Raw genomic sequence first — 13,305 nt, 5'->3', positions numbered from 1 at the left:
CTATAATAATTCAATTCAAACATTAAGTGCCTATTTATGTACAAGACATTCTGCTAAATGTTATAAAAGGTCATCATAAGTTGTTTGTAAGGTATGGTCAAATTTACATTTACATATATACACATACATATATGTGTATGAATATATATGTAGGTATATATGTGTACGTGCATAAATATATGTATGTGTATATATGTATATGCATTTATGTATCTTTTTTTTTTAATTCTTGGTCTTGTAGGCATTATGGGTCTTCAAACAAATCCACAGTGCTCTACCAGGGTTGATTAAGATCATGGCCTTAATTCTACTTAGTGCATGCCAAGCTCACAGTATCTTCCCAACAATTTCTTCTTTCCTTTAAAAAAAATTTGTTATTGATACATTTTGTTTTGCCACAACAGATGCTAGCCAGAAAATAGACAAACCTGCCACACACAGTAAGTTCCTGAGGGCAGTTAAGCAAAGTCACCTAATAGGGTGATTACAACCAGGAGTACATCATTTACCAAAATATTTGTACATGTTCAATTTACACACTGTTAAGAGAAGTCATGGGGTGGTGGACAGGAGTCAGGAAAGCCCAGGTTCACATCCTGCCTCTGTGACCAAAGGCAAGTCACTTTGCCTCAGAGGCAGTCTGGCTCAGGAGTTAGGAATGCTGACTAGAAGTAAGAAATTCAAATCCTGCAGACTGACTGGGTGACCCTGGGCAAATCACTGACTGGGCGCTCTCGGCTTCAGTTTCTCCATCTGTCAAAATGAGTATAATAATAGTACCTATTTCACAGGGTGTTGTGAGACTCAAATGAAAAAACGTATGTAAATTGCTTTTCCAAATTCAAAATGCTATGTAATTGTGAGTTGGTGGTGGTGGTGGTGGTGGTGGTGGTGGTGTTAGTGTTATCTTAGTCTCCAAGGCAACTGACACAGTTGCTGATCTGCATCAGTGGAGAAAGTTTCTATATCTGGAATTCCCTACACCAATGAAGTCACAGTTCCATGGAAAGAAGGAAGGAAGGAAGGGAGAAAGGGGGTGGGAGGAAGGAGAGAGGGAGAGAGAGAAGGAAAAGAATCACAGAGAAAGGGAAGAATTTGTGTTTTAACTTTAATCATTTGTTAGGAACACTGTTATCATTTGATCCCCTTTGTTTTGGCCTTTTAGTGTTCCCATTTCCAGTAATTTCTTAATTAATTGCATATGTCTATAATTATAAATTATCACACATTTCTTTTCTTGTATCTGTTGCTCATACCCAGTACAGTCTTCTAGTAAATGATCCAAATGGTGGTCCCATTCAGAACTAGGAAACCTTGAGCAAGAGTCTCAGCTCAGTCATTTTAAGTTCAGAAAGAAGTACTTAGGCATGTGGCTGTTGCAGAAACCCAGATTATAGGCAGCCATCATTTCAGTAGAGCAGCTACTGAACCTAAAGTCTGATTCTCTGGTGGTGGTGGTGGTTGTGGTTATTGTTGTTGTTGTTGTTGTTAAACACTCAGGAGTGCTTCGTACTAATTAGTTCTATCTAGTTAATGAAGTGTAAGACAAAGGGAATAATATCACTATCCGTCAACTTACTATCACCTTACTATCAAATATTTATTGCATCCTTACTGGGTAGGTGGTTCTATCCTGGTACTACAGAAATTTAACTCAAAACATACGTTTCTGTTTTTCAGTATAGAAATTTAACAGAGAATTGAACAGTTGAACTTTTGGATGTAGGAAGGAAAGGAAGGGTGTCAGAACCATTAAATTCATTGAATAATCTCCCTGTCATTCTTAGCTCCTGAAATTTTTATTGTATTTTGAGAAGTATTTTCAATCAATCATTTTCTACCCATCAGCTGTGTGTCTTTGCCCTTCCTAAGTCTCATTACATCATATTACAAGTTTGATTTTTAAAAATGTCAAGAGGGATAACTGAATTCTGAGAAACATTTGTCAGACCTGGGCCTCAGTGCCAGCAGGGCTTAGGTGCTTTGGCTGCCGGCGGGAGGGGCAAGTGTTGCCTAAGGTGCTCCTCTTGTTGCTTAGGAACAATAAAACATGAATGACCTCAGAAGCTAGGATCCAAGGACTTGGCTGAAATTTAGCTAGTAGTGCTTTGAATTTTGAAGAAATCTGCTCTTACCCTATTGGTAGAAGGGTAACAATCTTGACACAAAAGAATTTCAGCAGGATTTCCAGGTTATAGTACAGTGCTGGAAAATTTAGCACTGTGAGATCTTCAGATTGAAAACAAAAATTAAGGTATCAAATATTAGGTTAGTATGGTGTCAAAGCGTTTACAAATGCAAGGAGATCCATAAACCTTGTGTTAGGAATGCCAGGGAGCATTCTAGATGTGTTTTCCCATATGATGGTGAATACAGTGTTCGTTTTTCCTGTATTTGTTTTCTCAATTCAGGTAGCTGAATGAGGTACAGATGATATGGAATATTTTGCTAGGATTAAGTGGTAAATATTTTTTTTCAAGCAATTTTCTTCTCTCATTTTACCTTCTGTGAAGAAAGTGTTTTCTGAAAACTATGGTCACAGGGTCATCTTCAGCTGAGTTTTCCTACCTCAGTTCTCCTGTCCTTTGGGCTTCTTTCACAGTGATGTTTCATAGAATTCAGAGTAGAAAAGCAAAGAAGCACCAAATTCTAGGCTGATATCTATATTCTTAAGTGGGGTTTGTTTGTGCCAACTAAAGAACTAGCCTGTCTTCCAAAATCAACATTGTGGGGTAAAAATAGTTACCCTTTGATGGCAAGCCCTTCAATGCTCTGAGTTTTCTATTCCGTGTATTGGTAAGGGTTAAGCCCGCTCCCTTTGGCTAGTAAGGGGAATTAAACATGAAAATCACAGGCCTTGGATGGTCTTTGCTGGCCATGGGAACCATTCCTGCGTAAATGTGTGGCTATCTTCCACTGTTAAGCAAGGCCTGGCAGAAAATTTTCTCCCTGTAAACAATGGTAACCACCGAGGTGTGAACTGCATCATCCCTATTAACCTCAGGGAGGTGTTAAACATCAAAGCCTACTTAGAACTTTTTAAATGCTAACTGGTGGTCAAAGAACAAAACTACAGCTGAAGTGAGAAATGCTTAACCTTTTCCCTGCTGTTAGATACCTTTGCATTGGCCAGCTGGTGATAAATGATCTGTGAGATCCCACACATGGTAACTACCAATTCACCAATCTTCCTGTGGATTTTCGGTGTTTCTGTTAATACTTTACTGCTGTAGAAGAGGATTTGTGCAGGCATGTTTGTAGATCTTGATTGGCCATGGTAATAGGGGATTGACATAGTATAACTGAAATTAGTAAATCACTTGGAAACCTCATGTTGGGCCTTTTTTTTTTAACCCTATGCCCTAACAGCCTTTTGCCAGAGATACTAACAAGTGGCAGTTTGCTAGATTTAAATTTCCCTCCTCCTGTACAACCCCTGGTGGAGGTGTGATCTAGCAGTGAAACCAGCCAAAAGGTTGTAACCCAGGAAGAGGGAGTGCTTTGGATAACTACCTCCTGAATTAACATGTGCCCTGTAAGACTTGTACTTATATATTAAATTTTAACTTTCACTAAATCCCTCCTCTTATGCTTCACATTGTCTGACGGAAGTTGACCCTGGGTTTTCAAAGATCTTTGTAAGCTCTACTAAACTGGAAATCCTTTAAATATGGGCCCAGGAGCTATGTATCTGCTGTCTATGGATTACTGTCATAACTAAGCTTGGAGAAGGTTTTTGGTCAGAAAGTCACTGGCTTTTTAGAAATTTCACTCTTTTTATTAAATCAACATCATAATGTTCCTTGTAGGTTGGAACTCTTACACCAGAATTCTCTTCCTAATACTCCCTATCAAGAAAGCAAAAGGTGATTTAATTATAGGAATGGAAGGAAGGAATACTGTAGGGACCGTGGAAAGCAAAGCCACACATTGTTTTTCCCCTACTTGGCAAAATTTCTACCTGAAAGCCATCTGCATCTAAATTTTCAGTTCCAAAAGTCATTGGCAGCAGTAAATGTCTAGATATAATGCAGATGGTTGGGATTGGTGTTAACAGGAACAATTTTGTCTATGTTTCCTAAAAAGAAAATCTTCAGCTTTACTCTTTCCACCAACAGCTCTACCTCTCTTAATTAATTGCTTCCCACTTTATAGATCATAGGATAATTATGGAGGGGGGGGGCAGATAGTGACAAGTGCCAACAACTGAAAAGAGAATAAAGTACTACTCTCCAAATATATGTTTTTGGTAAATACTTAATGTGCTATTTTTCCTAATTTAACTATTTTGAGTTATCGAATTATATGGTTCGGATTTTATTTTTGCATACATCTCTTAGGTAGAAGATATAGGTCAGAAGAGCAAAGCCAGAAGAGAAGAGGATTCCAGCACACTCCCAGGTAAATAAATGGCATCTACTTTCAGACTGTTTAAAAAAAAAGGTATTACTCTAGGCCAAAATGAACTAGTACTTGCTTCAACTCTGGTACTCACTTTCCTCATGTGTAAAATGAGGAGATTGGACGAGAGGATCTCTCTCTAAGGGCACTTTCAACTAAGCTCTATAAGTTTATAACTTTTTATGTTTTATCTTTTAGAGCAAAGTCTTGAAAGCATTTAAATATCCTGGTCTGTCAACATATGTTAATTAAGTATGAACTGGGTAATGATAAAGATGGTTGAGATGCAAAGTCGGAACTCACAAAGTCACTGACCCTACCAATCACTTCAGAATAAAAATGAAAATAATCAATTTGCTCCTAATCATTTGCAGGGCTGCTGAGTCAATATTTGTGAAGTGCTTTGAGATTTTTAAGTGAAAAGAGCTAGGCAAATACCTGGTAGTGATATTTGTTTTACTATTTTCTGTTTTCCTTCCTAGGATTTTTGTGGACTATATGAATTGTGTTAGTTGGGATTCATTTAATGGCTGGGCAGATTTTATTCTTCCTTGAGCCTGTTTATAGTATGAATTTTAAATTGTTTCACACAGGCTTCAATAATGCTATATATTAAAATCTTGCCAAAAAGTTTAAGTGACTTAAGAGCAGTAATATCAATAAGGCAATATATAATCACTTTACCACTGAAACTTGCCAGCCCACAATTATAATAGAAACATTGCCAGGAACCTTCATAGGAGAGAAAAGGAAGTGTGGTATAATTTCACTTAGTGAGAATGGATCAGTAAATTAGCTAAACCCGTGTCATTTACTCTCTTGTGGGAGTTAGTCCAGGCATCTGTGATATAGAAAAGAAGATTGGGATGGCTGCAAGTTAATAAAGAACCTGTAGCATTGGTGATCCTTTAGCACGTATTTCTTTGAAAATACACAAGCCAGGTCTCTTTGGAAAGGAAATGAGTACTATCACTATGTAATGCTAGTCACTGTTTTTATTTATTTTTAATATTTAACATTCTCCTGGCCTTTTTGCATTGGGATCAAATACATACTTTGTTTAGAGCTCAAAGAAAAGCATTAATTACCAAATTCCCTCGGGAAATCATTCTTAAATTCAATGGCTGACTCTGGCCGAGGAGTTTTGAGTTGTAGGTTTGTTATTACCCCAGTGTTAAGGAAGATGTAAAAGCAGTTTAGGCTATTGGATAGATTTACTAACCTAGTAGCTTAGAACATAAAATACACATTACATCTGCTATATGTTGTACTTTGTCATGTACCAGTCTGTTACTGCTTATAAATTAATTCAAAACAGTGCTTTTACACTCAGTAATAAATTTAAATATTCATTTTAAATTGTTCCAGTAACACCTTAAAAACTTATCCTGGATATATGAAAGTATTTACAACATAATACAAACTGATGCAGATTTGTGGAAAGAAATTCACTACAAAACAGTTATCTAAAACATTTACTCTCAGCAGCATCCTTATTCAGGGCAAATTAATTAAAATAATGCTGCCTGACTGTTGTTATTAAGAAAAATAATGAAATAGGGGCTGCAAAAATATACCTGGAAAAATTAAAGAAAAATCATTCCATTAAGCAAAGGCTAGATGGCCATTTGTCAGGGATTGTATAGAGGGAATGTATATGTATTGGTCAAAGAGTTAGTTGTGCTAGACCCCTCAGGTTCCTTACATCTCTAAGATTCTATAGTTCTAAGTTATTAGTTAGAACTGTAATTTAAACATTTAATTAGAACTGTCATTTAAGCAGCTGTTTTGTTCTAAAAGTATTCTTGGCTTATTTTAATGGTATGCTTTGTCAGATACTTTTTTCACACAACAGGGAGATTATTTTCTACTTCAGTATCCTAGAAAAGAGAATTAAAGCCTTCACCTCTTTGCTCTCTTGGTGCTTAAGAAGAGAAGCCACATGACAGAGAGTCTTTACTTGGGTGGAAGTACTTCCTCTGACACACACTAACTGAGAAACTGTGGGGAAGTTACATAATTTCTCTGTGGCCCAGATAACTCTTAAAGAGTACATTGCAGGTGAGTTGCCTGCTTATCTGCATTGATAGACGGACATTACACATGGAGACTTCTCTGCAGTAATGAAATCACAGGTTGGAACCCTCCCAAAAAGTGGGAGTGCTTCACAAATGCTAGGGCCAGAATAGAGGTTAAACAAAAATTATCTGACTTTCTCCATATGAGAACTATGCTATGAAACATTTACTATGAGTCATCCCACTGTGACTCATTTTCTGTTCTTTATTACTCATTTTCATTAATTGTTTGGACACCAAGAATGGATGGTGGCATGTTGTTATCATTGTTGTTAAGTGAAACACAGGCAAAGATAGAATTTTGGTTCTGTGATGCATAGTCAGGCATAAAGTAGTTCAGATAGAAAATTGGTAAAGAAGCTGTTGAGAGATAGTAGTAGAAATCCTAATTTATAAAGCTATTAGGAGGTGAAGCCAAGATGTAGCAGGAAACAGAACAGCAACCTACCCTCCCCTCCCCACACGTGCACACATACGCACATGCCTGCAACTCCTCCAAACAGAGCTAGAAAATATATGCCAGACAGAATCTTAATTGAGAAATCCAAGAAAAACATCACAGTGAGTTATTTTCCTAGCCGAGGTCCAAATAGACAAAGAGGTCTATGGACTCTGGGGACAGGGTCCAGCCAGGAGTGTGTCACATGGAGCATTCCAGAGCAGAAAGAGGTTCTGTATGCACCCGAGCAAGCAGAGGTCCCAGATTCCACCTAGAGAAGCCTCAGTATGTGTAGGGTGCAAGAACAGAGACAAATTGTAGCTCACTACCTAGTCCAAGTCCCAGATCCAGGGACGACTGAGGAGGAGACCTGCACCTAAGGGTGGTACTCCAGGATTAAGAGTGGTTACAGGCCCTAGGCTGCCCAGCAAGGAGCATTGAGAAGCGAGTTGAGAAATAAGCAACATCTGTGTGACTCAGAAATCAGGAGTCTAGATCATTTTGAAAGTTACAGAAAAATAACCAAGTCAAGAACCCCAGATCCAGGGGAAGCCTAATACTATTCTGTCACTGAGCCAGCAGAGCTTTCCAGCTGGTTAATAATAGCTGGGTCCAGCAGCCATCTACTGGCGCTCCAACAAGGGGCAACCCTACAGGCCTTTTGGTCAGGAACAGGACAAGGAATTTGTATAGCTGGAACCAGAGGGCAGCAATCAGACTTTGCCCTGGCTCAGACCTCTTTGAGAGCTTTCAGAGCTTGCAGGTCCCCAACCTGAGATGTCTCTGATGTCCTAGTACTCAGTACCCCAAAAGAAACAGTGACTAAACCAGTCCAGACATTCCCAGCAGAAGTACGCAGAGCCTGGCCCTAATGCCAAGTCTGAAGTTAAGAATTAGGCAAGAAAAATGAGCAAAAAAAAAAAGACTCCTACCATAAAGACCTATTATGGTAACAGGGACACTCAAGATACAAAGAGAATGACTCCAAAATATCTACAAGCAAAACTGCAGAAGTAAAACACAGGTTGGGCAAAAATTCAACCAGAATTCTTGGAAGAGATGAAGATTCTATGACCTTCAGGGTGAAGTGAGTAGAACCAGGAAAAAATAACGAGATTGTAAAGAAGGACAACATTGAAAACTTAAGACCCCTGACCAAAGCAATAACTACAAGAGACCTATGATGAAGCACGTTACCCACCTCCACACAAAGAAATCATAAACTCAGGTTTCGGGAAGAGACAGAGATTTCCAGCCATGGCCATGAATTTGTTTGATTTGACCAGGCCTTTTTTGTTACAAGGATTTGTCTGATCGTTTTGATTGGTGGGGGGCTTTAGGAGGAAGTAGGAGAGTAGAAGAGAGAGAAAGGCTAGCAATAGTGATGTCCCCAAAAAAGGAGTGTTCTATTTAAACTTTAATGCACCGAAGAAAAGGTCAAAAGGAGGCATAGACTAGTAATACAACTTTAAAAGTAACCCATTGCTGGGAAAAAATCTCAACAGCATGTTTTTCTGATAAAGACCTCATTTCTCAAATGTGTAGGGAACTGACCCACATTTGTAAGAATAAGAGCCGTTCTCCAGCTGATAAATGATGAAGGGATATAAACAGGCAGTTTCCAGAGGAAGAAATCAAAACTATCAATAATCAAATCAAAACTATCAAAAGAAAAAAATGTTCTAAATCACTAATATTTCGAGAAATGCAATATAACAACTCAGAAGTACCACTCACACCCATCAGATTAGTTAAGGTAACAGAAAAAGAAAATGACACTTGCCAGAGGGCATGTGGGAAAATAGGTACTCTGATGCATTGTTGTGAACTAGTCCAGCCATTCCTGAAAGCAGTTGGAACTGCCCAAAAGGCTGTTAAACCGTGCATATCCTTTGACTCAGCAATATTGCTAGTAGGTCTATACCCCAAAGAGATATGTACAAAAATATTTAAAGCAACTCTTTTTGTGGTGGCAAAGAATTGGAAACTGAGGGAATAACCATCAATAAGGGAATGGCTAAACAAGTTGTGGTTATGAATTAATGGAATACTATTGTGCTGCAAGAAATGATGAAGGAGAGGGTTTCAGAAAAACCTATAGGAAGAACTTCTGTGAACTGATGGAAAGTGAAGTGAGTAACCAGGAGAACGATTTACACGGTATGTTGTAAAGATAATTAACTGTGAAAGATTTGGTAACTCTGATCAGCATGTGACCCACCACAGTTCCAAAGGACTCATGATGAAAAATGTTTGCTACTTCCAGATAGAGAACTGATGAACTCAAAGTACAGATTGAAGCATGTTTGTTTGTTTTCCCTCTCTCTCTTTCTCATTCTTTTTTTTCTTTTTTCAGGTCATGGCTAATGTAGAAATTTGTTTTACATGATTTCATATTTGTAATGGGTTTTGTATTTCTTGACTTCTCAATGTGTAAGAGAGGGAGAGAATCTAAAACCAAAAATAAAATAAATTTTAATTTTAAAAAAGAAGGTAATGTGTTAGATTTATTATACACTTTAAAAAAAACAAAGTATGGAATGGAGATTCATGGTTTTATACACAATACTCTTTCTATATGGAAATATTCATGAGATTTTTGTGTTCATTGAGTTTAGAATTTTTAAAATACTCTTTTTAAAGATAATAGTCCTTTACTGTTTCCATTGAAAATGTTTCAGAGTCACAATATCAAATCCAAAAAAGGTCTAAACAACAGGGGAACTGAGAGGTAGAATATTGATTTGGGGAAAAAAAATACTAGCCTAGGAGTTGCTTCTCACAAGTTCTGTGAACTTGGGCAAGTCAATTAACTGGACTTGGTTTCCTGATTTGTAAAGTGGGGAAGGGGAGATAAACAGTAGGAATATAAATAATCTCTAAGGTTCCCTCAGCTCTGATGTGCTATGGTTTTCTGAGTTACCTGGCAGTTTAAAAGACTCATACAAATGTTTTTTGCCCTTTGGCTTTGACTTGTGAAGAAATATTCCCTATCCTTCAAGAAAAGAAGTTCCTTTCCAGTTGTGTCTAGCTTTAAAAATAAACCCATTTGTGTCTCTGCCTTTAATAAACCCAAGTATGTATAGCTTCAGGCTTCAGCTTATATTCAAATCCCATCTTTCATTTTTAAAACAGTATATTCCCCAAATATTTTAATATCTTTGTATTTTAAAAGTATGAAATATCCTGATTATACACTTCCTATAATTCCTTTTCTTAAGAATATTTGCATACCTAACTGCTTTCATATGGGTCACATAAATCCTATGGAAATCATGTATTTTGGAACTTAGTCATTTCCCCTTACATTTCTGATCATTCTCTGTTATAAATGTCTCAGTTGCCTCCATGTTCATTTACTGTTCATTTGAAATTTCTAATGCTTCCATAAGTTTATTTTCTGGAGTTTCCATTTATATGTTGTTGTCGTATACCTACCATTTCATGCTCTTTAAAAATACCACCTTATTAATTTCTTTAAATTCATTTTTCTAGATAATCATATTCTCTGAGCCCTATGCTGCAAATAATAACGTATGCTCAGTTAACACAGGCTTATTATTAAATGGACCATTTCATTGGTATAACTGTTCTAACACAGTCCCAGTGCTTCACATGCTTTATTAACTGATCAGGAAAGTTGGTGTTCTCATTAATCAAAGAGAGACAGCTGGTGACAATAGAAAGAGCACTGGACTCAGAGACTCTAAACATAGGCTCTTGCTCTAGTTCTTCAGTTAACTCTCTTTGTGACCTTGAGCAGCTCACTTATCTCAGAGATAAGGATTTTGGACATAATCTCTGAGGTGCCTTCAGCTACCCAAATGCTTTGTGATTTCATCAATGTAGATATTCCCCACCACCACCACCACCAGTGGTGCGGATTGCAAACCATGCATGCCTACCCATCCTAGTGACTCTTAGCCATGTCTTCTCATAAATTCACCATTTGCAGCTGTGTTGAGAGCCTTCCTTGGGTTCTCCTGACATCACAAGGATACCAGTGAGTCTCTGGTAGTTATCCCTCACTCTCACCTATCTTGAACAAGCCCATCTCCTTTTTGTTTTTTCTTTTTCTTCATTTCTTTGATGATGTTCTTTATGCTGCTTCTCCTTCATAATTCCTGCCTTTCTTAAGGTCCTAAATATGTAGAATTAATTGAGTTACCTTATATACACACATCAATTCAAAAACTTCAAATGAGATAGAATATGCTTTCCACTAAAATTATACTGAATATAAGATAATATATCTTTGGATAATTTAGAAGGCACTCAGATTCTTGCATTAATAAACAATTTTGAAAGAACTTTCAGAACCCGATCAACATAGTGACCAGTCATGACTTTGGAAGACTGATGATGAAGGGCGCTTCCTATCTCTTGGCAGAAAAGTAATAGACAAGAGGAGGAAGAGCAGCATCAGGGAGACCCATAGGTTGATTTACTTTCCTTGACTTCTTCAGGGGGAGTGTATGAAGAGGAGAAGGGAGAAGAACAAAAGAAAGAAAAGAGCAACGATAAAATGTTTAAAAATGTACATGATAACTTTATTATATCTTTAAAAGGAATAGCAAGTTGTGCATAATAGATTTGCAGTTTCACGTGCGATCATCTTTTTTTAAATTATACTGTTATGGAAATGCATAAATTAAAAATAAATAAATTTTTAAAAAATTCCTAGATGACAAAAAAGAAAGGGACACAAAGAGCAATTGTGTTGCTGCCTTGTTAAATTAAATATACAGTACACTTTTTTTAAAGGGCAGCTAGGTGGCTCCATGGATGGAGCACTGGGCCTGGAGTCAGGAAGGCCTGAGTTCACATCCAGCCTCAGACACTTACTTGCTGTATACCCTTGGGCAAGTCACTTAACCTCTGTTTCCCTTAATCCACTTGAGAAGGAAATATCAAACCCTTCCAGTGTCTTTGCCAAGACAGTCTCATGGACAGTATGGTCCATGGGATCACAAATAGTCGGACATGACTGAATGAAACCTTTTTTAAAGAACAAATTATATATAACAGGTTCATGATTCATATACCTCTTTTTCTTTGTATGCTGCAGTGTTTGTTTTGTTGATCATCGTTAAGTTCATAATAAAAAAGAAAATTTAAGTTTAAAAAGGATCATTAAAAACATGAAGGTGAATCAGTCGCTTAACCCATTTCCTTCCTCCCCTCCCCATCCCTCAACTTCAATTTACTTATTTGGAAAATGGGGGAAATAACGCCCGTAGTACCCATCTCACAAGCTTGTTTTGAGGATAATGTATGTAAAGCACTTTGCAAATTTCTAAGTACTATATTATTATTGTTGTTGTTGTTAATTATGCATTCTTTCATTCAACAGCCTAATACTTTGCTGAACTATTTGTTATCTCACTGTTTTACTCAGTATTAACATAGATAGACTCCTGCTCTTCCCAGGGACTTTACTACAAGCACTTAATTGTCTGTTTGAGACCTTAACTGTCTCGAGGCACTGACCCTCCTCCCCAAACACACGGGCACGCACATGTACACACACACACACACACACACACACACACTTCACATGCATTCTTTGGCTTAAGATTCTAGTGCATCTTATTTCATATTGATTGTTTGTGTTCTAGATGGCCCAGATGACACCATAATGCTGCTGGGATGGAGCAGAAACCTTTTTACAGATGAAGAAAACATTTTAAAACTTGGAAATTGAGCAAAAAGAAATATACCTGTTTAATTCTGTTTTCTATAAGCCAAGTCAAAAAAAATTATTTGGGAAAGATAGCGTTCACTTGAAAATACCATTATATTTGTATAGTGTCTTCTCTGTTGTAATTTGACAGCCATCGCCACTAAGTAAAAGTGTACAAAAATAGCTTTTTTCTTTTTTTTTTTTTAGCAAGCAAGATACGACAAAAATTGAAAAGAAATGACTAGTTTATCCTTTTGGATTTGGAGTGAGATTTCAAATTAAACTTCACATTAAAAACCTCTTTCCTCCTGTATGTCATTTCTGTGCAGTGAAACATCTGGACAGACTTGAGCTTAGCCACTGTTTTCTCTGTAGTGGTAGAGCAAAAGAGTGGTAATTCCAAATGTTCTTTATCACCTTCAGAAGTTTTTATAACCATATGGGAATGGTCTGTGATTCACAGCCAAGTATGACTTAGTAAGTCCTAGGGAGTTGCTTGAGGCAAGTTAGGTAAAGTGACTTGCCTAGGATCACCCAGCTACTAAGTGCCAGAAGCAGAATTTAAACCCACATCCACTTGAATCCTGGACAAACCCTCTATCCACTGCACTAGATTGCTGAGAAGTATTTGAAAGCAATAACAAAGAGAAATTTACCTGAAAAGTATAATATTGACTCTGAAGTCAAGTGTAAATGGCATGAAA

General features: G+C 37.3%; 1 protein-coding gene across 3 annotated transcripts in view; it reads left to right on the top strand.

Annotated features, from left to right (window-relative positions):
* Positions 1–12,902, top strand: part of FAM120B (family with sequence similarity 120 member B) — a 118,214-nt gene extending 105,312 nt beyond the window's left edge. For all 3 annotated transcript variants that reach the window (XM_020972024.1, XM_020972023.1, XM_078155029.1), the window contains 2 exons: positions 4,341–4,401; positions 12,537–12,902. In XM_020972024.1, coding sequence (XP_020827683.1) covers positions 4,341–4,401; positions 12,537–12,549 — 74 coding nt within the window. In that variant the 3' untranslated portion in view covers positions 12,550–12,902. The remainder of the gene's footprint in view (positions 1–4,340; positions 4,402–12,536) is intronic.
* Positions 12,903–13,305: the final 403 nt, after the last annotated feature.

This window comes from Phascolarctos cinereus, unplaced genomic scaffold (genome assembly GCF_003287225.1).
Source record: "Phascolarctos cinereus isolate Bilbo 61053 unplaced genomic scaffold, phaCin_HiC Scaffold_5;HRSCAF=322, whole genome shotgun sequence".
Lineage (NCBI taxonomy): Eukaryota > Metazoa > Chordata > Mammalia > Diprotodontia > Phascolarctidae > Phascolarctos > Phascolarctos cinereus.
This window is presented reverse-complemented; position numbering and strand designations above follow the sequence as displayed.